At 41.1% G+C, this 22,973-nt stretch overlaps 1 protein-coding gene across 1 annotated transcript; it reads left to right on the top strand.

Annotated features, from left to right (window-relative positions):
- The first annotated feature begins 17,279 nt into the window (after positions 1-17,279).
- LOC131524073 (uncharacterized) lies at positions 17,280-21,325 on the top strand. Its single transcript, XM_058750815.1, has 7 exons — positions 17,280-18,106; positions 18,355-18,491; positions 18,618-18,711; positions 19,011-19,343; positions 19,593-19,767; positions 19,861-19,982; positions 21,005-21,325. Exons 1-7 carry the CDS (start codon positions 18,086-18,088, stop codon positions 21,323-21,325), a joined length of 1,203 nt encoding a protein of 400 aa, XP_058606798.1. The 5' UTR covers positions 17,280-18,085.
- Positions 21,326-22,973: the final 1,648 nt, after the last annotated feature.

Raw genomic sequence — 22,973 nt, 5'->3', positions numbered from 1 at the left:
TCTTCTGGATCATTGCCAAGTCAGCAGTCTTCCCGATTATTGTGGTTTCAAAGAACAAGAGATACCCAGAATTTATACTGTAGGGATGGTCATTTATTCAAACTCAAATGTAAATATTCTAATATTTTGAGATACTGATTTTTGACTTTCATGAGCTGTAAGCTCTAATCATCAAAATTAAAAGAAATAAACATTTGAAATATATCAGTCTGTGTGTAATGAATGAATATAATATACACGTTTCACTTTTTGAATGCAATTAGTGAAATAAATCAACTTTTTGATGATATTCTAATTATATGACCAGCACCTGTATATAGACCTACATAAAATATGTTCAGCCATATTTTATTGTATGCCAATGGTCAAAAGGAGGTGAGGTGTGTGTGATTTTGTTCCTGCTATTCCTTTTACTTAATTGTCCAGGTCAACAACTTCAAGGTTCTCTAACCTTACAAGAATATATGGGGTATATGTAGTGAACAGGAGTCAAGATGGCAAAACTCCTTTCCACACAATATGTGGAAAATTATATTCTGGTGAGATCAGGCTTTGTGGGCAACAATGAAATTACTTTTGCCTTCAGATAAACAACACTACCTCTTGTGGAGAAGGGGGTTAACATTAACATACAGTAACCCCCACGCAGGAACTGCTTTGTTCTCCTACAAGCTTATCATTTGTGGAAGACAGGATAAGGACTTGAGCATTTCATTGATCAAGAACTAATCCAATCAAGATGTGGTCTTTCACTTATCACAGTTCTTCATTCTTCGATCACTCACTACCTCATACTGACCAAACTGGTTTTGCTTTGTGAAGCCACAAGGGAAGGACACATCTTCACATGCGTTCACAGAAAATGGACACAAAATCAATTAAACCTTCTTCACATCCATTTACAGAACTGTAATGAGTGCTGTTTGTGATACAACACTGTATGCAACCTTACATATTAAGGTATATACTGTATTTATGAATGCATGGGTCAATGCTCAGCATTACCCATTGATGTTTGGTCTTCATATTTTCAGCACAATGTGTAGATTAATCTGGAATGTGCTTGGAAAGTGAATAATACATAGGAAAAACATTAAAGACATTGCTCTAAATGTGGACTAAGTTATGCAAATAGAGATGGGCCATGCCATGGCCACCTCCGATAGCATCGACCAATCAGAATGCTGGATCTGAAAGGCGCCAACTCGCAAACCTGTAGGATCTCTGTGCGGTGAGACAAGTCACCATGTGAGATATTGAGCCATCGAATCAACTCAGTCAAGAAGAACCTCGTGATCGCGATGTATGGATCAATATATCCGACAGGAAAAGTACAATTAAATCAACGGATGCCCTCGGGCCTGCAACATGGGATCTGCAATGTGACCATCTCATGGCTCCTGCGTGTTCAGCTCGGTCTTCAACTTTTCTTCAATGGATAAAGAAACTCAAACTTGCATGAAGATTTCTCAAAAGTATTGGAGCAGTATGCTTACTAATAATTGTGTTCTATGCCCTTTTATGCGTGATGTGTTTTATTGTAATCTTTGCCTTTATAACTTTTCTCCTTTTAAGCAGATAACCATTGTTTAGTATCGTATGAGCGCTTATGTTATTAGCAACAATTCGTGTGAATTATATGTTGATTTTCAGCCTCATACGAATGATGAATACTTTTATAAGAAGTTATTAAAACTCCAGAGGCATTCCCACATGGAAGATCACAGATTAAATTACCTTTTGTGTCCAAAGAGAAACGGTACGGGGCAGGGCTCCACCCTACAGGGACAATTTGATTGGGACAATCGCAGTGGGAGGAGCAAACTCAGCTCTGTCAAAACCCCAATGTCCGAACGGATTCTTTGCTCTTTCGCCATCGTTTTATCGCGCAAAACACTTGCGCTCACATGCTGCAACTTCAAGCGAATTGAGTCATCCAAAACTCAACCCCTCCATCAAACTTCTTTGATGGAGTCATGCGAAACTCAGAGAAGAACTTCACGTGTCGCTCTCTCAAGGAACCAGGAAACCACCAATCACAAGAGGGATTCCCCGAGTGACGTCACGCAACAACAACACATCAGCAGCCAATCAACTTGGACACAGGTAGCAAGCAAAATCTCCATATCTCTCTTGGCTGGAACTGGTGAATTAATCTTTAAAAGTAAAGATACTCAAGTTCTCTGCTTATGACTTCCTCAGGTTGAAATTAAAGAATTCTTGGAAACGAGTGTTAGAACTTTGGCAAATTCATGCAAACGCAATGATTCCGAAACCGTGTGTATGTGTATATATGTGTGAACTGGTATATATGGTTTATGAGGACACAAATCTGTATAATAACATGGGTACTACAACGTGAACGTGGTTTATGAGGACACTGCCTATGTCCCCATAAACCAAAAGGCTTAAACTGCATTTTTTCATCTCAAAAGCATATCTAAATTGCGACCAATGCTCTCAACGTCAAATGCAGAAATGTTAATTCATGCGTTTATGACCTCAAGGTTAGACTATTGTAATGCTTTATTAGGTGGTTGTTCTGCACGCTTGATCAACAAACTACAGTTAGTCCAAAATGCAGCAGCTAGAGTCCTTACTAGAACCAGGAAATATGACCATATTAGCCCGGTTCTGTCAACACTGCACTGGCTCCCTATCAAGCATTGGATAGATTTTAAAATCTTGTTAATTACTTATAAAGCCCTGAATGGTTTAGCTCCTCAGTACTTGAGCGAGCTCTTATCACGCTATAGTCCTCCACGTCCGCTGCGTTCTCAAAACTCCGGCCGTTTGATAATACCTAGAATATCAAAATCGACTGCGGGCGGCAGATCCTATTCCTATTTAGCACCCAAACTCTGGAACAGTCTACCTAACACTGTTCGGGAGGCAGACACACTCTGTCAGTTTAAATCTAGATTAAAGACCCATCTCTTTAGCCTGGCTTACACATAACACATTAATACGCTTCTATTATTCAAATCCGTTAAAGGATTGTTAGGCTGCATTAATTAGATCAACCGGAACCGGGAACACTCCCCATAACACACGATGTACTCGTTACATCGTAAATTGAATGGCATCTACGCTAATATTTGTCTGTTTCTTTCCTAGTCTGTTTCTCAGTCCGTATCCGATCAGATGGTGGATCAGCACCAAGAGATGATGTCTACAGCCCTGATCGTCAGCGGAGACCAGGACACCCAGATGACCCCCAGAGATATATCCCCAGATATATCAACCAAAAATAACAAAATAACTAAAATATAATAAAATACCTAACTACATAATAGTACTATTGTTAGAAATTGCAACAAAATTAAAATAGAAATATAAACTTTTGAACTGCGGGTTTCGTCTGGTCAGAGGAGAACTGGCCCCCCGACTGAGCCTGGTTTCTCCCAAGGTTTTTTCTCCATTCTGTCTCAGAGGAGTTTTGGTTCCTTGCCGCTGTCGCCTCTGGCTTGCTCAGTTGGGGACACTTAATTTCTAGCGATTATCGCCGATTTGATTGCACAGATACTATTTAAACTAAACTGAGCTAGACAATGACATCTCTGAATTCAATAATGAAATGCCTTTAACTGAAAATTGAGTGTTTAATCTTATCATTATACATTACTGACACTCTATCCTCCAATTTGATACTGTTAAGTGCTTTGACACAATCTGTATTGTAAAAGCGCTATATAAATAAAGGTGACTTGACTTGACTTAAAAACATACTAAATGGTGTTTTTTTGAAAATCTAAAAATACAGACAGTCTCCTGTAAGGGGTAGGTTTAGGTGTAGGGTTTGTGTAGGGCAATAGCACATACAATTTGTACAGTATAAAAACCATTACGCCTATGGAGAGTCCCCGTAAACCACATATGCCAGACTGTGTGTGTGTGTGTGTGTGTGTGTGTGTGTGTTTTCAATAGGTAGTTCATGTATTGTAGACTAGCAGTTAACAAATAAACATGCTTCGTTTATAAAGAGTCCTTGTCTTGTGTTGTGTAATTTTAAAGTCAACCTTGCCCTGATCCTTGTTACCTTGCTCGAAATTTGATAAACTACTAGCATTTTGTTTGTGTTATCGTTGGCCACGTAATAATATAAACAGAATTGTTAAAGATATACTGATTTTAACGCTCGCTGGACGAGTCATTAATAACGTATAACTTACAAAGTTGGAATCAGATCAATCTGAACAAATCAACATCGTATCCTTAATAAACGATTCCCCAAAAGGATAAATAAGAGCTAAAATTAATAAAGTCATTACATTTATGGTGGAGAATGCGGGTGAATTTGACTTAAAAATTCATAACACATTCATAACAGTAATTTTGTGTATTGGTTCTATTTTATCTGGAAAAATAGATTAGATACAGAGAAGAAGAGTTTTGTTTGTGTTATAGTATGGTTATGGCAATGCGTTTGAATGAAAGTGCAACTTTAGTTGTTTGAGAAATGAACTGCAGTAAATGATAGATTGTCTGTTAAGACAAAAGTCCCTCTAAAGCGCAAAAGAGACAAATGAGCGGATTCCTCATTTACATCTTTTACATCTTTACAAGGCCTTCATAGTGTGATCTGTTTGTGCGTTTTCCACTTCCGGATTCACCTATGCTATGTACAGTGCCCTCCAAAAGTATTGGAACAGTAAAGACAAAATTGCTCTGTTGGTTGTGGAGTCAAGACATTTACAAATATGATTAAAAGATGAATATGAGACAAAACTACAGAATGTCACATACATTACATTTAGCAGACGCTTTTATCCAATTCAGACTATACATTTACATTTATCAGTATGTGTGTTCCTTGGGAATTGAACCCATGACCTTTTGTGCTGTTAACACAATGCTCTACCACTGAGCCACAGGAACACCTGGAATCAGGTGTCACATTTTATTATCGGGTGATTCAACACCCAGATGTTTTACCAGCTCAGAGGTTCAGCACTTTTGGAGTTTCATCCCCCTATCTGATGTGAGCATAAGTATTGGATCAGTTGCCTCTTGTCTTTCTAAGTGTGTCCTGTTGCATTAATTCTTCAGATATTAAAAGCAGGGAATATGTCGTATCAGTTATATCCATTACTTCTGTATTCTGAATCTTGCATTAGATGATGACACACACAAACCAGGATGAAGATGAGGGAGCAAGCAATTTGGATGCTAAAAGAAAAGAGGAAGTCAATTAGAGCTATAGCAAAAACAAAGGGCATGGAGAAATCAAGAGTTTGGAAACCACCAGCGGCACCAGCAACCAGCAACTACCTGATCGGCTGAGAAAACAACAGTAGTTGATCACAGACAAATCATAAAAGCTGTGAAAATGAACCCTAAAAGACGTGTCTGTAAAATCACCAACAACTTCCAGAAAGCTGGGGTGATGAAACATTTAACATTAAATGAAACTCAAATGTAAATATTCTAATATTTTGAGATGCTGAATTTTTGACTGTCATGAACTGTACAGAAACCATCCTAAAACTGATCTTACGATGACAGCTGTAACAGAAGTGGTGTGACACAGATGGTGAGTAAAAACAATGATCTTTATTTTTGCACAGAGGAGTCGTTTCGGATAGTGGGGAGATGCAAGGGTGAGTATAACAGTCTTTAGACATCTTCCTTGGAGATCGGAATAGAGTGTAAATTGGAATCCTTCCTTACAGATGACCAGGTGACACAGAGACGGAGCACACACCTCAAGAGCACAGAGACTGGAGAGAACGTGGAGACAGAGAACAATAAGGAGGAACACAAGAATTCCTCCTTAAATTCGAGCAATGACCCAACTGAATTACATCGGACCGTAATCTCTCCGGCACAAACACCCGGCTCAGAGGGCATGCAGGCGGAGGCGTTACCCCTTCCAAGGCTGTGCGAACCTTGACTCAATCTCCCAAGTGATAGTAGAGACAACTAGTCTCTCAGGTACTATGCACTAGGGAGAGAGCGGGCATTCGGAATGGTCAAAAATGACAGCGCGTCGGGTTTGGTGTTCTTAGAACCCGGCCGGTAAGAAAGGGTAAACTCGAAACGACCGAAAAATAATGCCCAGCGAGCCTGCCTGGAGTTAAGGCATTTAGCGGATCTGATATACTCAAGGTTCTTATGATCGGTCCAGACAATAAAGGAACCCCGAACCCTCTAACCAATGACGCCATTCCTCCAAAGCCAACTTAACGGCCAACAACTCTCTGTTACCAATGTCGTAGTTGCGTTCGGCGGGAGATAATCGATGAGAGAAAAACGAGCAGGGATGAACCCTGTCGTCCGAAGCAGCACGCTGAGATAACACCGCACCTACCCCCACCTCTGACGCATCGACCTCCACCACGAATTGACGTGTAGAATCAGGGGCCACGAGAATGGGAGCCGAAGCAGGCGGCTCTTGAGGTTGGAGAATGCTGCTTCAGCCGCACTCGACCACCTGAACGTCACCCTGGTGGAGGTCAAGGCAGTCAGAGGAGTGGCTAGTTGACTGAAATTGCGAATAAAACGAATAAAAAAAAATTGGCGAACCCCAGAAACCTCTGCAGGGCCTTACGGGAATTAGGGGTTGACCAATCCACCACAGCCTTAACCTTCTCGGGATCCATGCGTGTTCCCTCGGACGAGATGATGTAACCCAAAAACGGAACCGACTGTGCATGCACTTCTCCGCCTTGACAAAAAACCCATTCTCGAGCAGCCTTTGGAGCACTCGTCTGATGTGCTGAACATGTTCCTGGAGAGAAAAAGAAAAAATCAATATGTCATCCAGGTAGACATATATGAACTGATCGACCATGTCTCTCAGCACGTCATTGACGAGCACCTGGAAAACCGCTGGGAGTTGGATAGCCCGAGCGGCATAACAAGATATTCAAAATGCCCCTGGGGTATTAAAAGCGGTTTTCCATTCATCTCCCTCTCTTATGCGGACCAAATGATAAGTGTTACGCAAGTCCAATTTAGTAATGAGGAGGCTCCTGCAACCGCCGAAAGCTGAAGATATCAACGGCAAAGGATAAGTATTCTTTACCGTGATGTTGTTCAAGCCTCGGTAGTCAATGCAAGGTCACAAGGAGTCATCCTTCTTCGCCACGAAAAAAAACCCTGCCCCAGCTGGAGAAGAAGAAGGGCGTATGAACCCGGCTGCCAGAGAATCAGAAATATATTTCTCCATGACCCCCCTTTCTGGAACAGAAAGTGAGTATAACCTGCCCTTAGGCGGAGACGTACCTGGAACTAGGTCTATAGCACAGTCATAGGGACGGTGTGGAGGGAGAGAAGCAGCCCTGGACTTACTGAACACCTCCTTCAGGTCATGGTACTCTGCGGGCACGTTTGACAGGTTCACCTCCTCATCCTGCAACGGAGAACAAGACACAGAGGTACAGGCAGACACAAGACAAGAAGCATAACATGACTCGCTCCAAGCAGACATGGAATTCTGGCCCCAATCGACCCTGGGATTGTGTTTAGTGAGCCACGGATGGCCCAACACGACTGGTGCTAGGGGTGAGTCTGTGAGAAAAAAAATAATCCTTTCGGTGTGATTGCCAGACGTAATGATGAGTGGTGGAGTGCATAACAGAGGGCAGTGATTGTCTGTTGAGTGCCTTGACAAAAATCCTATGATTGAGAGTGATAATGGGAATCTGAAGGTGTTTGACAAAAGAAAAATCCAAAAAATTACCTTCAGCCCCAGAGTCCACTAATGCCTTGCACTCCTGACTTCTACCCGCCCATTGCAATTTACCAGGAGGAGAGTATTGGAAGAGTATTGAAAAGAGGACTTTGGACCACTGAGCAACAGTCCAGTTCTTTTTCTCCACAGCCCAGGTAAGATGCTTCTGACGTTGTCTCTGGTTCAGAAGTGGCTTGGTAGCCCTTTTCCTGAAGACGTCTGAGCGTGGTGACTCTTGATGCACTGACTCCAGATTCAGTTCTCTCCTTGTGAAGCTCTCACAAGTGTTTGAATCGGCTTTGCTTGACTGTATTCTCAAGCTTGCAGTCATCCCTGTTGCTTGTGCATCTTTTCCTACCCAAATTCTTCCTTCCAGTCAACTTTGCATTTAATATGCTTTGATACAGCACTCTGTAAACAGCCATGCCTTTCAGTAATGACCTTCTGTGACTTACCCTCTTCGTTGAGGGTGTCTTCTGGATCATTGCCAAGTCAGCAGTCTTCCCGATTATTGTGGTTTCAAAGAACAAGAGATACCCAGAATTTATACTGTAGGGATGGTCATTTATTCAAACTCAAATGTAAATATTCTAATATTTTGAGATACTGATTTTTGACTTTCATGAGCTGTAAGCTCTAATCATCAAAATTAAAAGAAATAAACATTTGAAATATATCAGTCTGTGTGTAATGAATGAATATAATATACACGTTTCACTTTTGAATGCAATTAGTGAAATAAATCAACTTTTGATGATATTCTAATTATATGACCAGCACCTGTATATAGACCTACATAAAATATGTTCAGCCATATTTTATTGTATGCCAATGGTCAAAAGGAGGTGAGGTGTGTGTGATTTTGTTCCTGCTATTCCTTTTACTTAATTGTCCAGGTCAACAACTTCAAGGTTCTCTAACCTTACAAGAATATATGGGGTATATGTAGTGAACAGGAGTCAAGATGGCAAAACTCCTTTCCACACAATATGTGGAAAATTATATTCTGGTGAGATCAGGCTTTGTGGGCAACAATGAAATTACTTTTGCCTTCAGATAAACAACACTACCTCTTGTGGAGAAGGGGGTTAACATTAACATACAGTAACCCCCACGCAGGAACTGCTTTGTTCTCCTACAAGCTTATCATTTGTGGAAGACAGGATAAGGACTTGAGCATTTCATTGATCAAGAACTAATCCAATCAAGATGTGGTCTTTCACTTATCACAGTTCTTCATTCTTCGATCACTCACTACCTCATACTGACCAAACTGGTTTTGCTTTGTGAAGCCACAAGGGAAGGACACATCTTCACATGCGTTCACAGAAAATGGACACAAAATCAATTAAACCTTCTTCACATCCATTTACAGAACTGTAATGAGTGCTGTTTGTGATACAACACTGTATGCAACCTTACATATTAAGGTATATACTGTATTTATGAATGCATGGGTCAATGCTCAGCATTACCCATTGATGTTTGGTCTTCATATTTTCAGCACAATGTGTAGATTAATCTGGAATGTGCTTGGAAAGTGAATAATACATAGGAAAAACATTAAAGACATTGCTCTAAATGTGGACTAAGTTATGCAAATAGAGATGGGCCATGCCATGGCCACCTCCGATAGCATCGACCAATCAGAATGCTGGATCTGAAAGGCGCCAACTCGCAAACCTGTAGGATCTCTGTACGGTGAGACAAGTCACCATGTGAGATATTGAGCCATCGAATCAACTCAGTCAAGAAGAACCTCGTGATCGCGATGTATGGATCAATATATCCGACAGGAAAAGTACAATTAAATCAACGGATGCCCTCGGGCCTGCAACATGGGATCTGCAATGTGACCATCTCATGGCTCCTGCGTGTTCAGCTCGGTCTTCAACTTTTCTTCAATGGATAAAGAAACTCAAACTTGCATGAAGATTTCTCAAAAAGTATTGGAGCAGTATGCTTACTAATAATTGTGTTCTATGCCCTTTTATGCGTGATGTGTTTTATTGTAATCTTTGCCTTTATAACTTTTCTCCTTTTAAGCAGATAACCATTGTTTAGTATCGTATGAGCGCTTATGTTATTAGCAACAATTCGGTGTGAATTATATGTTGATTTTCAGCCTCATACGAATGATGAATACTTTTATAAGAAGTTATTAAAACTCCAGAGGCATTCCCCACATGGAAGATCACAGATTAAATTACCTTTTGTGTCCAAAGAGAAACGGTACGGGGCAGGGCTCCACCCTACAGGGACAATTTGATTGGGACAATCGCAGTGGGAGGAGCAAACTCAGCTCTGTCAAAACCCCAATGTCCGAACGGATTCTTTGCTCTTTCGCCATCGTTTTATCGCGCAAAACACTTGCGCTCACATGCTGCAACTTCAAGCGAATTGAGTCATCCAAAACTCAACCCCTCCATCAAACTTCTTTGATGGAGTCATGCGAAACTCAGAGAAGAACTTCACGTGTCGTCTCTCTCAAGGAACCAGGAAACCACCAATCACAAGAGGGATTCCCCGAGTGACGTCACGCAACAACAACACATCAGCAGCCAATCAACTTGGACACAGGTAGCAAGCAAAATCTCCATATCTCTCTTGGCTGGAACTGGTGAATTAATCTTTAAAAGTAAAGATACTCAAGTTCTCTGCTTATGACTTCCTCAGGTTGAAATTAAAGAATTCTTGGAAACGAGTGTTAGAACTTTGGCAAATTCATGCAAACGCAATGATTCCGAAACCGTGTGTATGTGTATATATGTGTGAACTGGTATATATGGTTTATGAGGACACAAATCTGTATAATAACATGGGTACTACAACGTGAACGTGGTTTATGAGGACACTGCCTATGTCCCCATAAACCAAAAGGCTTAAACTGCATTTTTCATCTCAAAAGCATATCTAAATTGCGACCAATGCTCTCAACGTCAAATGCAGAAATGTTAATTCATGCGTTTATGACCTCAAGGTTAGACTATTGTAATGCTTTATTAGGTGGTTGTTCTGCACGCTTGATCAACAAACTACAGTTAGTCCAAAATGCAGCAGCTAGAGTCCTTACTAGAACCAGGAAATATGACCATATTAGCCCGGTTCTGTCAACACTGCACTGGCTCCCTATCAAGCATTGGATAGATTTTAAAATCTTGTTAATTACTTATAAAGCCCTGAATGGTTTAGCTCCTCAGTACTTGAGCGAGCTCTTATCACGCTTATAGTCCTCCACGTCCGCTGCGTTCTCAAAACTCCGGCCGTTTGATAATACCTAGAATATCAAAATCGACTGCGGGCGGCAGATCCTATTCCTATTTAGCACCCAAACTCTGGAACAGTCTACCTAACACTGTTCGGGAGGCAGACACACTCTGTCAGTTTAAATCTAGATTAAAGACCCATCTCTTTAGCCTGGCTTACACATAACACATTAATACGCTTCTATTATTCAAATCCGTTAAAGGATTGTTAGGCTGCATTAATTAGATCAACCGGAACCGAACACTCCCCATAACACACGATGTACTCGTTACATCGTAAATTGAATGGCATCTACGCTAATATTTGTCTGTTTCTTTCCTAGTCTGTTTCTCAGTCCGTATCCGATCAGATGGTGGATCAGCACCAAGAGATGATGTCTACAGCCCTGATCGTCAGCGGAGACCAGGACACCCAGATGACCCCAGAGATATATCCCCAGATATATCAACCAAAAATAACAAAATAACTAAAATATAATAAAATACCTAACTACATAATAGTACTATTGTTAGAAATTGCAACAAAATTAAAATAGAAATATAAACTTTTGAACTGCGGGTTTCGTCTGGTCAGAGGAGAACTGGCCCCGACTGAGCCTGGTTTCTCCCAAGGTTTTTTTCTCCATTCTGTCTCAGAGGGAGTTTTGGTTCCTTGCGCTGTCGCCTCTGGCTTGCTCAGTTGGGGACACTTAATTTCTAGCGATTATCGCCGATTTGATTGCACAGATACTATTTAAACTAAACTGAGCTAGACAATGACATCTCTGAATTCAATAATGAAATGCCTTTAACTGAAAATTGAGTGTTTAATCTTATCATTATACATTACTGACACTCTATCCTCCAATTTGATACTGTTAAGTGCTTTGACACAATCTGTATTGTAAAAGCGCTATATAAATAAAGGTGACTTGACTTGACTTAAAAAACATACTAAATGGTGTTTTTTTGAAAATCTAAAAATACAGACAGTCTCCTGTAAGGGGTAGGTTTAGGTGTAGGGTTTGTGTAGGGCAATAGCACATACAATTTGTACAGTATAAAAACCATTACGCCTATGGAGAGTCCCCGTAAACCACATATGCCAGACTGTGTGTGTGTGTGTGTGTGTGTGTGTGTTTTCAATAGGTAGTTCATGTATTGTAGACTAGCAGTTAACAAATAAACATGCTTCGTTTATAAAGAGTCCTTGTCTTGTGTTGTGTAATTTTAAAGTCAACCTTTGCCCTGATCCTTGTTACCTTGCTCGAAATTTGATAAACTACTAGCATTTTGTTTGTGTTATCGTTGGCCACGTAATAATATAAACAGAATTGTTAAAGATATACTGATTTTAACGCCGCTGGACGAGTCATTAATAACGTATAACTTACAAAGTTGGAATCAGATCAATCTGAACAAATCAACATCGTATCCTTAATAAACGATTCCCCAAAAGGATAAATAAGAGCTAAAATTAATAAAGTCATTACATTTATGGTGGAGAATGCGGGTGAATTTGACTTAAAAATTCATAACACATTCATAACAGTAATTTTGTGTATTGGTTCTATTTTATCTGGAAAAATAGATTAGATACAGAGAAGAAGAGTTTTGTTTGTGTTATAGTATGGTTATGGCAATGCGTTTGAATGAAAGTGCAACTTTAGTTGTTTGAGAAATGAACTGCAGTAAATGATAGATTGTCTGTTAAGACAAAAGTCCCTCTAAAGCGCAAAAGAGACAAATGAGCGGATTCCTCATTTACATCTTTTACATCTTTACAAGGCCTTCATAGTGTGATCTGTTTGTGCGTTTTCCACTTCGGATTCACCTATGCTATGTACAGTGCCCTCCAAAAGTATTGGAACAGTAAAGACAAAATTGCTCTGTTGGTTGTGGAGTCAAGACATTTACAAATATGATTAAAAGATGAATATGAGACAAAACTACAGAATGTCACATACATTACATTTAGCAGACGCTTTTATCCAATTCAGACTATACATTTACATTTATCAGTATGTGTGTTCCTTGGGAATTGAACCCATGACCTTTTGTGCTGTTAACACAATGCTCTACCACTGAGCCACAGGAACACCTGGAATCAGGTGTCACATTTTATTATCGGGTGATTCAACACCCAGATGTTTTACCAGCTCAGAGGTTCAGCACTTTTGGAGTTTCATCCCCCTATCTGATGTGAGCATAAGTATTGGATCAGTTGCCTCTTGTCTTTCTAAGTGTGTCCTGTTGCATTAATTCTTCAGATATTAAAAGCAGGGAATATGTCGTATCAGTTATATCCATTACTTCTGTATTCTGAATCTTGCATTAGATGATGACACACACAAACCAGGATGAAGATGAGGGAGCAAGCAATTTGGATGCTAAAAGAAAAGAGGAAGTCAATTAGAGCTATAGCAAAAACAAAGGGCATGGAGAAATCAAGAGTTTGGAAACCACCAGCGGCACCAGCAACCAGCAACTACCTGATCGGCTGAGAAAACAACAGTAGTTGATCACAGACAAATCATAAAAGCTGTGAAAATGAACCCTAAAAGACGTGTCTGTAAAATCACCAACAACTTCCAGAAAGCTGGGGTGATGCTCTGACAGTCTACTGTCCTCAGGAGACTTTGACATAGAATAACAGATGCTACACAGCAAGATACAAACCTCTGACCAGCTCCAAAAATAGAAAGGCAAGATTGGAGTTTGCAAAAAAGCACAAAAGATTCATTGGGAAGTGCTTCATATTGCATCAGGACAATGACCCAAAACATCCTGCCAGTTCAGTCAAGGAATTTATAAGGGCAAAGAAATGGAAAGTCTTAGATTTCCCAAGTCATTCTCCAGATTTAAATTCTATTGAACATGAATTTCACCAGCTGAAGAGGAGAGTAAAAGCAGAAACTCCCTAAAACAAGCAACAATTGGAATTGGCTGCATTAAAGGCTGGGAAAAGTATTTCAAAGGATGAGACCAAGAGTCTGGTGGTGTCTATGGGTCACAGACTCACTGCTGTGATTGTGCTCAAGGGATCTGCAACTAAATAATAGCTTTTAATCTTTTATATCTGCCTTATGTTCAACTGTCCCAATACTTATGCTCACATCAGTGAGTGGGATGAACTCTAAAAGTGCTGTTCTTTTTATTTGGTAAAACATTTATGTGTTGAAACGTCTAATAATAAAATGTGACATTTGCAAATATGATGAAAAGATGAATATGAGACAAAACTATAGAATGTCTTGATTCCACAGCCAACAGAAAAACTTTGTCTTTACTGTTCTAATACTTATGGAGGGCACTGTATCTCCCTGGTTTGACACATTAACTTAGCTAATTAATGTGTTTGCCATTTAAGTCACTAACGTACAGCTAGTGAACGACAACGAGGCGCTCAGAAGGAGAGGCCAAACACATTCTGTGGGGAGAATATTGATCTTGATCAAATGAAAATTGTGTGCTGATAAATCCACCGTGTCCTTGTCTGTCAAAACAGACTGACACCAGAACTGAGACTCGCCGAAGTCTCAATAACGCTGTTGTATTAATAATTAATCTGTAGATTAATTTATCTCACTCTAAGCGAGTTGAGATTGTCGGTGCTATAAGAAAAGATAAGAATCTAAATAGTGCTTTTGGTTGTTCAAGTGTACGCACTCACATCTTCGGTGATGTACTGAAACTGTGTTTAACTGCAGCCTGTGTGTGACACATGAGCAGCTTATGGCTGGTGAGTGCGTCAGTTAGTTAACAGTTAACAGTTAGTCCTCAGTGACTTCTTCTGGGATAACTCCCATTTTGAGCTGTTTATAAACAATAGCCTAACACAAAGCTAAGCTAACTGAAGCTAATGAGTCTGCATTGAAGCCTGTGCAGAGATATTAGTCAAGTCAAGTCAAGTCAAGTTGAGCTTTATTGTCATTCCGCTGCATGCGGGGGCATACAGTGGAACGAAATGTCGTGCCTCACAGGACCACGGTGCTACATAAATACAGGCATACAGCAATGAAGTAAAACAATATAAACCTATACACAACTATCCTACTGATGTCACATCCTCTGTCGTGTGTGTCATGTATTCCCGCCTCTTGTTTCCATATTTGGTCTTGTTCCTGTCCTTGTTAAGTGTGATTATTAGTTAAGTGTTGTCCAGCCTGTTTTGGTATTTATCAGTGATTGTCATGTGTATTTAGTTCCTGCCTGTTTAGTTAGATTTCGTCTGGTCTACTCGTTATTCCCCGGTGTTCCTGTCTGTGTGAACCTTGCCTTGTCTTGTCTTGTCCTGTCCTGATGTCCTCATTAAAGACTATTATTTTGAAGTTACTCCTGGTCTCCGTGTTCCTCGTTCCTCCCTGCTGTGTGCACCGTGACAGAAGACCAGACCACAAAGTAAGCGGCGCCCCTTCACCACGTTTTGTTTTCTGTTTTTCTTAAGTCTTTTGGTTTTGGTTTGTTCCTGTCTGTCCCGCGGCATGGAAGTCGCCGCTCGTCCTTCCCGCTCTAGCCCACGGAAAGGCGTGGGAGTTCGGCGGGATCGCCGCGAGTGCCGCGAGTCCGTTGGCCGCGAGCCTATCCAGTTGGCCGCCGTCCGCGGCTCTTCAGCCCGCCGTTCGCGGGAAAAGTCACGCCGCCGTCCGCGGCTCTTCAGCCCGCCGTTCGCGGGAGAATCGTCGCCGCCGTCTGCGGCTGTCCTCAGTCCTGTTCACGGGCTGCCGCTCGTGCACGCCGCCGACCACGGGGAAAGCCAACCCGAACGTCGGCGGCTCCCTCCCTTCACGCCGCCGTCCGCGGCTCACCCTAGCCCGCCAGGAGCGCGTATGGCAAGCCCGCCAGGAGCGCGTATGGCAAGCCCGCCAGGAGCGCGTATGGCAAGCCCGCCAGGAGCGCGTATGGCAAGCCCGCCTGGAGCTCCCTCCCGCGGGCCGCCGCTGACTGCAGTCCAGTCCCGGGTCCCTGTGGATCAAGTCCACATGTGAGGGCCAGGAGTGCCGTCTTGTCTTGCCCACAGGAACATTTTAATGAAACTTACCTTGTCTTGTCCATGGAGACTTGTCGAGGGCAGGCGGCTCCTTGAGTCGTGGCCATGGAGGCCATTCCAGCCACCTGCCTCCCTGTCGTGGAAGTGGAAGCGGTTGCTGAGGGACCCTGTGAGGGCCCCTGACTCCTTGTCATGCCCGGAGGAAGCCTCAGCTTCCGAGCTAGCCCAGGAGGGCTTCCTGTTCCTGTGGGCTGTCCTGTCTGTCTGGCCTGTCCTGTCCCTGTCTGTTTAGCCCTGGAGGGCTATCCGGTCCTGTCTGTGTGTCTGGCCAGTGTCTTGTCCGTCAAGCCCTGGAGGGCTCCTGATACCCCCTGGATTCCCCTAGGAAATTGGGGGTAGTAGAGCTCTGGGTAGGGTGGGTGGGCGAAGAATGTGGCCATGGCCACGAAGATCATCTGCCATGGCCGCCTGAGCTCCCTGCTCCGCCATGGCCGCCTGAGCTCCCTGCTCCGCTATGGCCTCTGTCTGTTCCGCTCTGGAGGTCCCCGTCCTGTGTTCCTGTTCCTGTCCATGTCTGTCCTGAGGGGCCTCCAGAATGCCCACCCCCCCCCCCCTCCCTCCCTGGTGGAACTGTTACAGCGCGGGTCGCGCCTTTCGGGAGGGGGGAGTACTGTCACGTCCTCTGTCGTGTGTGTCATGTATTCCCGCCTCTTGTTTCCATATTTGGTCTTGTTCCTGTCCTTGTTAAGTGTGATTAAGTGTTGTCCAGCCGTGTTTTGGTATTTATCAGTGATTGTCATGTGTATTTAGTTCCTGCCTGTTTAGTTAGATTTCATCTGGTCTACTCGTTATTCCCCGGTGTTCCTGTCTGTGTGAACCTTGCCCTGTCCTGATGTCCTCATTAAAGACTATTATTTTGAAGTTACTCCTCGTCTCCGTGTTCCTCGTTCCTCCCTGCTGTGTGCACCATGACAACTGATAGATTTTGACTATAAATATACTATATATATATAAAAAATTTACCTATACAAGTGCTTCAGATAAATACTGTACATGTGCGAAGAGAAACATTGTGAGTCAGCAGCTGGCTGGGGAACAGTGCAGGATGATTTGTAGTGCATGAGCATGTAAACATACATATATTACTGAGTCTTTTGTGGGATTTGTATACACACAGCAGTGTGTGTGAAAAGTGACTAGTGTGCATAGAGGAGAGTGTGCTACTACAGGTGGTTTGTACAGGCCCACTCACCTGTGTGTAGCACACACAGCAAAATCTGTAGTGTTAATTTAAGTTAAATTTTCAGTGTAAATTATTCCGAGTGAATGGGTGTTGATTTGAGTGTTATTTTAACACTTGCAGTGCTGAAAAAGCTCTGTGGGGGGCGTCATTTCAAGGAGTCACTAATTTTGAGTTACTTTCCACATCCGGTTTTTTCGCGCTCCTTGACGAGCGGGATAACTATTTGTCTCTTCACTGATTGGGATATTCGGCTTAAAAGGTAAGAACCACATTTATCAATTTATAAAGGCTGTTAACGTTAGTCGGTATTTAAACCATGTTTTAACGTTAAGTGGGGTGTGATGCAGTCGATTTGCCAACGTGTGGATTAAGTTAACGTGGGGTGGGGTCGTCGTCGCTTTGTATTTTTTTAAATTAACGTTAGTGGATGGTTAGTGTGTGAGAGAACATTTCTGTTAGGAATATTCGGTTAGAAGGGTGAGAACCAATTATCAATTTATAGAATGTTAGTCTTTAACAGTCTTAGTTCAGCAACTGTGAAACGGTCAAATTAAAGTTACGTTAGCGTGTTTTAATAACGTTAACAATATGTGCTTAACGGTGTTAGTAACGTTACATTTAAGAAAGCCTATGTTTATGGATAGGGCTCTTTGATGCAGCTAACATTGACCTTTCTTTATGGAACGAACATCATCCAAATACTTTAGGGTTACTTAAAATGTTTATTAAAATGGGTAAAGCCACAAAAAGTTAAGTTAATCAAATTCTCTCTTTTTAAAGAGTTTTCTCCTTTACCACCATCTTCATCAACACCATCTTCCCTCACGGATACCACATCCCTTTCTTCAAGTGACAGTGACCGTAGAGAACTGGGTATTCCCACAGGCAGAAATGGATCCAGCAAAGAAGACATAAGCAGTTCTGCAACTTCCATGTCAGAGGCGGCAAAGGAGGTAAATGAGAGCTGAAAACGTCTTATTTTGATTTACCATCAATTATAAGGTGTCATGCTAAATTAAGATTATCAACAATCGAAGCATTTGGTTCCAAACTCTCTTTTATCAAAGAAAATTTTATTACTTTGCCCCTTCCTAGATTTTTACCATACAGACATGTTGTGCTATGTTTTTTCTAATGATTTTATCTAATAGAAAGAATTGAACACTAAAACGTATTTTTCATTTTCCTGTTATGCGAGTAGATGGTAGAAAAGGCCTTGCTTACGAAGCCTGGAGGAGAGGATATTCTTGAAGAGTACAAGTCAGAAAATTCACTAATGCACCGCACTCGGAGACAGCTTGTCAACCTATTGGCGAGTGATCTGACTGAGAGACATGGGTAAGATTTAAAAAGGTTTTTATTACAAAGGAATTTTAAAAAAGGACTAATGTTTATTGTACTATACAATGTTTATTGTACTATATAAAGAGAAATTATTAAAGATTGACTTTCTTCACTCTATAGCAGGTTTCCTTCCCGTCAGCAGAAGGAGAAGTATGCCCTGGGAATTATTACTCTCTTTCCCTCACTGAAGGATCCTTTTTCTCCAAAGGGCTATGTAAGTTTTACAACCTTAAGAAAACACTGCACCCGATTTACAGAAAAGGGCTTTGGTGTTGTAGTTTTCATTATAAAATAACTACAGTTGCTTATAAAAGTGAAAATATTTGATAATTCAATAATAATATCGATGATAGTGCCCTGATTTGAAATTACTTGGGTTATAAGGATATTGCAAATTAATTTGAAAAAAGAAAATCTATTAAATAAGTAATTGTTTTTGTTTCACAATGCTGCATCTGCACTTTCTGTAAGATCATTTTGTGATTTATTTGTTTATTCATATAAATGTAACAGGAGCATTTCTATGATGGGGAAAAGGGCACTGGATATTTAGCGTGGCGCCTCAAAACCATTTCCAGGACTGCAGGAAAACGTCCAGTCAAGGAAGCCTCAGTGTATCAAGCACAAGGACCAAAGCGCCGAAGATCAGCAACCACACTGCCTCAGCAGCTTGATGGAGATGCCTGCAGGGAGGCCATTTCATTTCTTGTTCACTCTCCTGATGAAGCAAGTGTATTTCAGAAGATGAAGATGACATTTCAACATCGTCAGGACCTAGTGCATGACCCACAAAGAAGCACAGATGTCTTCAAAACATTTCCACGATTTTTGGATGTCAAAGGACTGGTGAGTTGTATATTTCTTTTATTTAAACTTAAGTCTTTAATATCCAGTGTTTTGTGGGATGTTAGCCATGAAAATACACAATCATTTATCTTCCTGGCTTATTTATTAACTCTATTCTTTTTTTCCAAAATCTTTATTCTGATTTAAACTGGTTTAATATACCACACACTGATATAAAAAATCACTAAGCGCACCAATGCACTGAGCTCTAGCCTCATATATATGCTTGTGTGTGTGTGTAATCAACAGGTGAATCAAGACTTCCTGCTGCTGTTTGGTGCTGAAACGGCCTCCAAGATGCTTGAGAAGTGGGACACCTCATTCAAGCCCAAGGTCATCAAAGAGGCCAAACAACTGACTCAGACAACTGAGCTGTGCCGACTTCTAAAAGCTGCTGAGAAACTCACAGAGAACGATGAAATGTGTAAGCTACACAGCATGCATGGTTCATAATACAAATTAGTAAGCTAGTTTTATCTTTTCCCATTAGACATTGCCTTGTTTTTCCTCCTGATAGACTGGGACAGTGACATCGCTTCTATGCTGCTGCTTCTCTATCTCTTGCCACCCTCAGCTGGATGGAAGAGGACCAAAATAAGTCCAAGTGATGCAGTGGACAAAATGGTGCACTTTCACAAGGTACATTTATATGTCTCATTTGTTAATATTCCATGAGAAGATAATTTTTTTTTTTTTAGTTCTATGCACTTGCCAGCTTTTCCTGTCCATATTTTGCTTTTAAGTGCGTTCCTTCTAGGGATGTGACTGTGAGGAAATTTTCCCACTGGTTAATCGCCGTGTGACCACACCGGTAATACCGGTATCACTATTATACCGGTATCACTACATATACTGGGGTGTAGCGGAGTTTTTCCCTCTTTTGCTCCTCGTTTTTAAATCGCTAATTTGAAAGTGAAAGTAAAATGGGCACGGCCGCACAGGCATTCATAACGGTGCCTATTTCTCTCGCTGAAGCTCAACTTTCATAAGAATGAAAAGCCTGATCTCTTGAAAGTGCGTATCAATAGCACGGTTTTCTGTTTCTATGTAGCGTTCTATTTATACAGAGAAATGACTTTTCCTGTGCATATGATCCGCACTTCTGGCGTACATATAATACGTCCCTACCCCACACCCCTACCCATTGCGTATCATATGCAAGCAAAAAGTAATTTCAGTGTATAGATAGCACGCCAAATGCAAACATAAACTCGTGCTATAGATACGCAGTAGGAGATCGTGTTGGAGCAAACTGAGAATGCTCGCTCCACGCCAGTGGTCACGCACCGTTATGAATGCCCGTGCGGCCGTGACCATTTTACTTTCACTTTAGCATCAATTCGGGGGCGGCAATTGCTTGAATATTGGGTTAATTATTAAAGTATAAAGACAAACTTGCTAAATAGGCGCTTTAACATTTCACTTCGAAACCAAATCTTCCACCATCGTCTTGTCAGACCGTGAGGTGAAATCTGACTCCTGCTGCTGATCTTACTGTTATTACTGGCCAGTATGTCCCAATTATTTGGGAGGACTGCTTTCCCATTGAAATGATCTCAAATCACAGGGGCAGTTTACAAAGTATTACATTAACATGGACCAGCAAGTACCATATTCACTTGAAGGTGTACACATTTATAATATATTTTTTCTTCTTTTAGTCATGCTGCAGCATCAATGAATATATGCAGGAAAGAGAGGGTAAACAACCATACATCCTTGCAGTTGGCCGAACCCAGAAGACGATTGATGCCTTCTACATCGCCGTTGACAAACAGCTCATCCTCTGCCAAGCCACCAGCTCATTGGGTGCTTTTGATGAACTGTTTAAATCCCACTACATCTTTAACTTATCTTATGATGAGTCCCTGGTCCATTTCTACACTTTTTTGCAGACAACGGTCTACAACATTGATGTTACCACAACAGATGAGTCTCCAAGAGTTCGTGAGTTACGGGCAAAACTTTTGAATAACATATGATTGTTTAAATGTTTCAGACTGTCTTCAAATTTATAAGCCTTTTGACTTACAAAGTGCTTATGGTGAAGATGATAGCCTTTATATTGTACCATTATTTTCTCTGTAAATGTGCATAAAGTTCAGTTGTATGGTGCTTGGATATTTTGCCTTTATTAAAAAAAGTTGAATTCTTCGTATGTTTATTTTTTCCTATAGTGAAAAAGCATTTTCAGAACATTGTATGTAACAACTGTCATGAATACACTTTAGTGTTATTATAATAACACTGAATGATTTAAATTAACGCTTTAAGAGTAAGGGAGTAACACGATTTAAAAGTTAAAAATACTATTAAAGTGTCATTAAATATCACTGAATGTTAGGAATTAACACCACCAGGTGAAAAGGAATAACACAAGTGTAGTGTAAAAATTACTCTTAAATGTGTTAAGAAACAACACTCTGGGTATATTATCACTATCCAAAGTGTTAATTTAACTCTGAACTGGTGAGAATTATATAAACTCTGGGAAAGTGTTAAATTTAACACTATGGGAGTTGAAATAACACTGACGTTTTTGCTGTGCACTTCGATTGCACAAAAAAAAAGTTCCATAAGTTTCAGATGGTCCATGTTTCAGGAGATAGGGGGTTAGTATGGGGGTTCAGAGAGGGGTGGGGTGATTTGAGTTCAGGGCTCTCACAGCCTGGGGAAAGAAGCTGTTGAGCAGTCTGGCAGAGCGGGCTCTGATGCTCCGGTACCGTCTTCCTGATGGTAGAAGCTGGAAGAGACTGTGGGAGGGGTGTGTGGAGTCCTTCACGATACTATTGGCTTTGCTGGAGCATCGTGTAAGGAAAATATCCAGGATGGAGGGGAGAGGGGCACCGATGATCTTTGCAGCTGTGTTCACTGTCTGCTGGAGGGTCTTGCGGTCTGCTGCGGTACAGTTCCCGTACCAGACAGTGATGCAGCTGGTCAGCACACTCAATGGTGCCCCTGTAGAAAGTGGTGAGGATGGGTGGAGGGAGACTTGCTCTTTTCAGATTGAGGGCTTATTTTATGTATATATAAATATTTTATATATTATTTCATATTAGCATTGAGGGTTAGCGATTAGCACGCAGCATTTTGTGGGTTTTGAATGCAGTGTGTTGCAGTGCTTTGAAATGTTGAAGTGATCTAAGCTTTGTATCTGAACTCTCACACTAGTGGGATCTTCACCTCATTTTATCTCTCCCTTTTACACTTATCAAATTTGGTCTTTCCTTTTTTAGCTGGAATCAGTTTAAACTGCCACAGCTATTGGTCATTATTAGCAATTAATCATGGTTTTCACCTTCACTTCTTTAAGGATACCTTGTGATTAATTCAGTTATAACTGCTCTCATGATCTTAAGGATATCAGTGGATGAGTTGCTATTGTTAGGTATTTGAAATTGTTAATTGAATGTCATAATTAATTACAGATTTGAAATTAATTTAATTTCATAAAATCATTTCAGCTCCTGCTTCTGCAACAATAATCACTGATTAATATAATCATGGGTGTTCTTATAATTTGATAACAACATTAAGATCTTAATCATTTAACTATCAAGAGTGCTCCGAAATTTTTAATTTCATTTATAAATAATTAGGGTGGCACGGATTAATCTGTTCTTATGATTT

Source organism: Onychostoma macrolepis, chromosome 18, assembly GCF_012432095.1.
Source record: "Onychostoma macrolepis isolate SWU-2019 chromosome 18, ASM1243209v1, whole genome shotgun sequence".
NCBI lineage: Eukaryota > Metazoa > Chordata > Actinopteri > Cypriniformes > Cyprinidae > Onychostoma > Onychostoma macrolepis.
The sequence above is the reverse complement of the archived record's forward strand: the minus strand, read 5'-3'. Positions and strand labels throughout refer to the sequence as shown.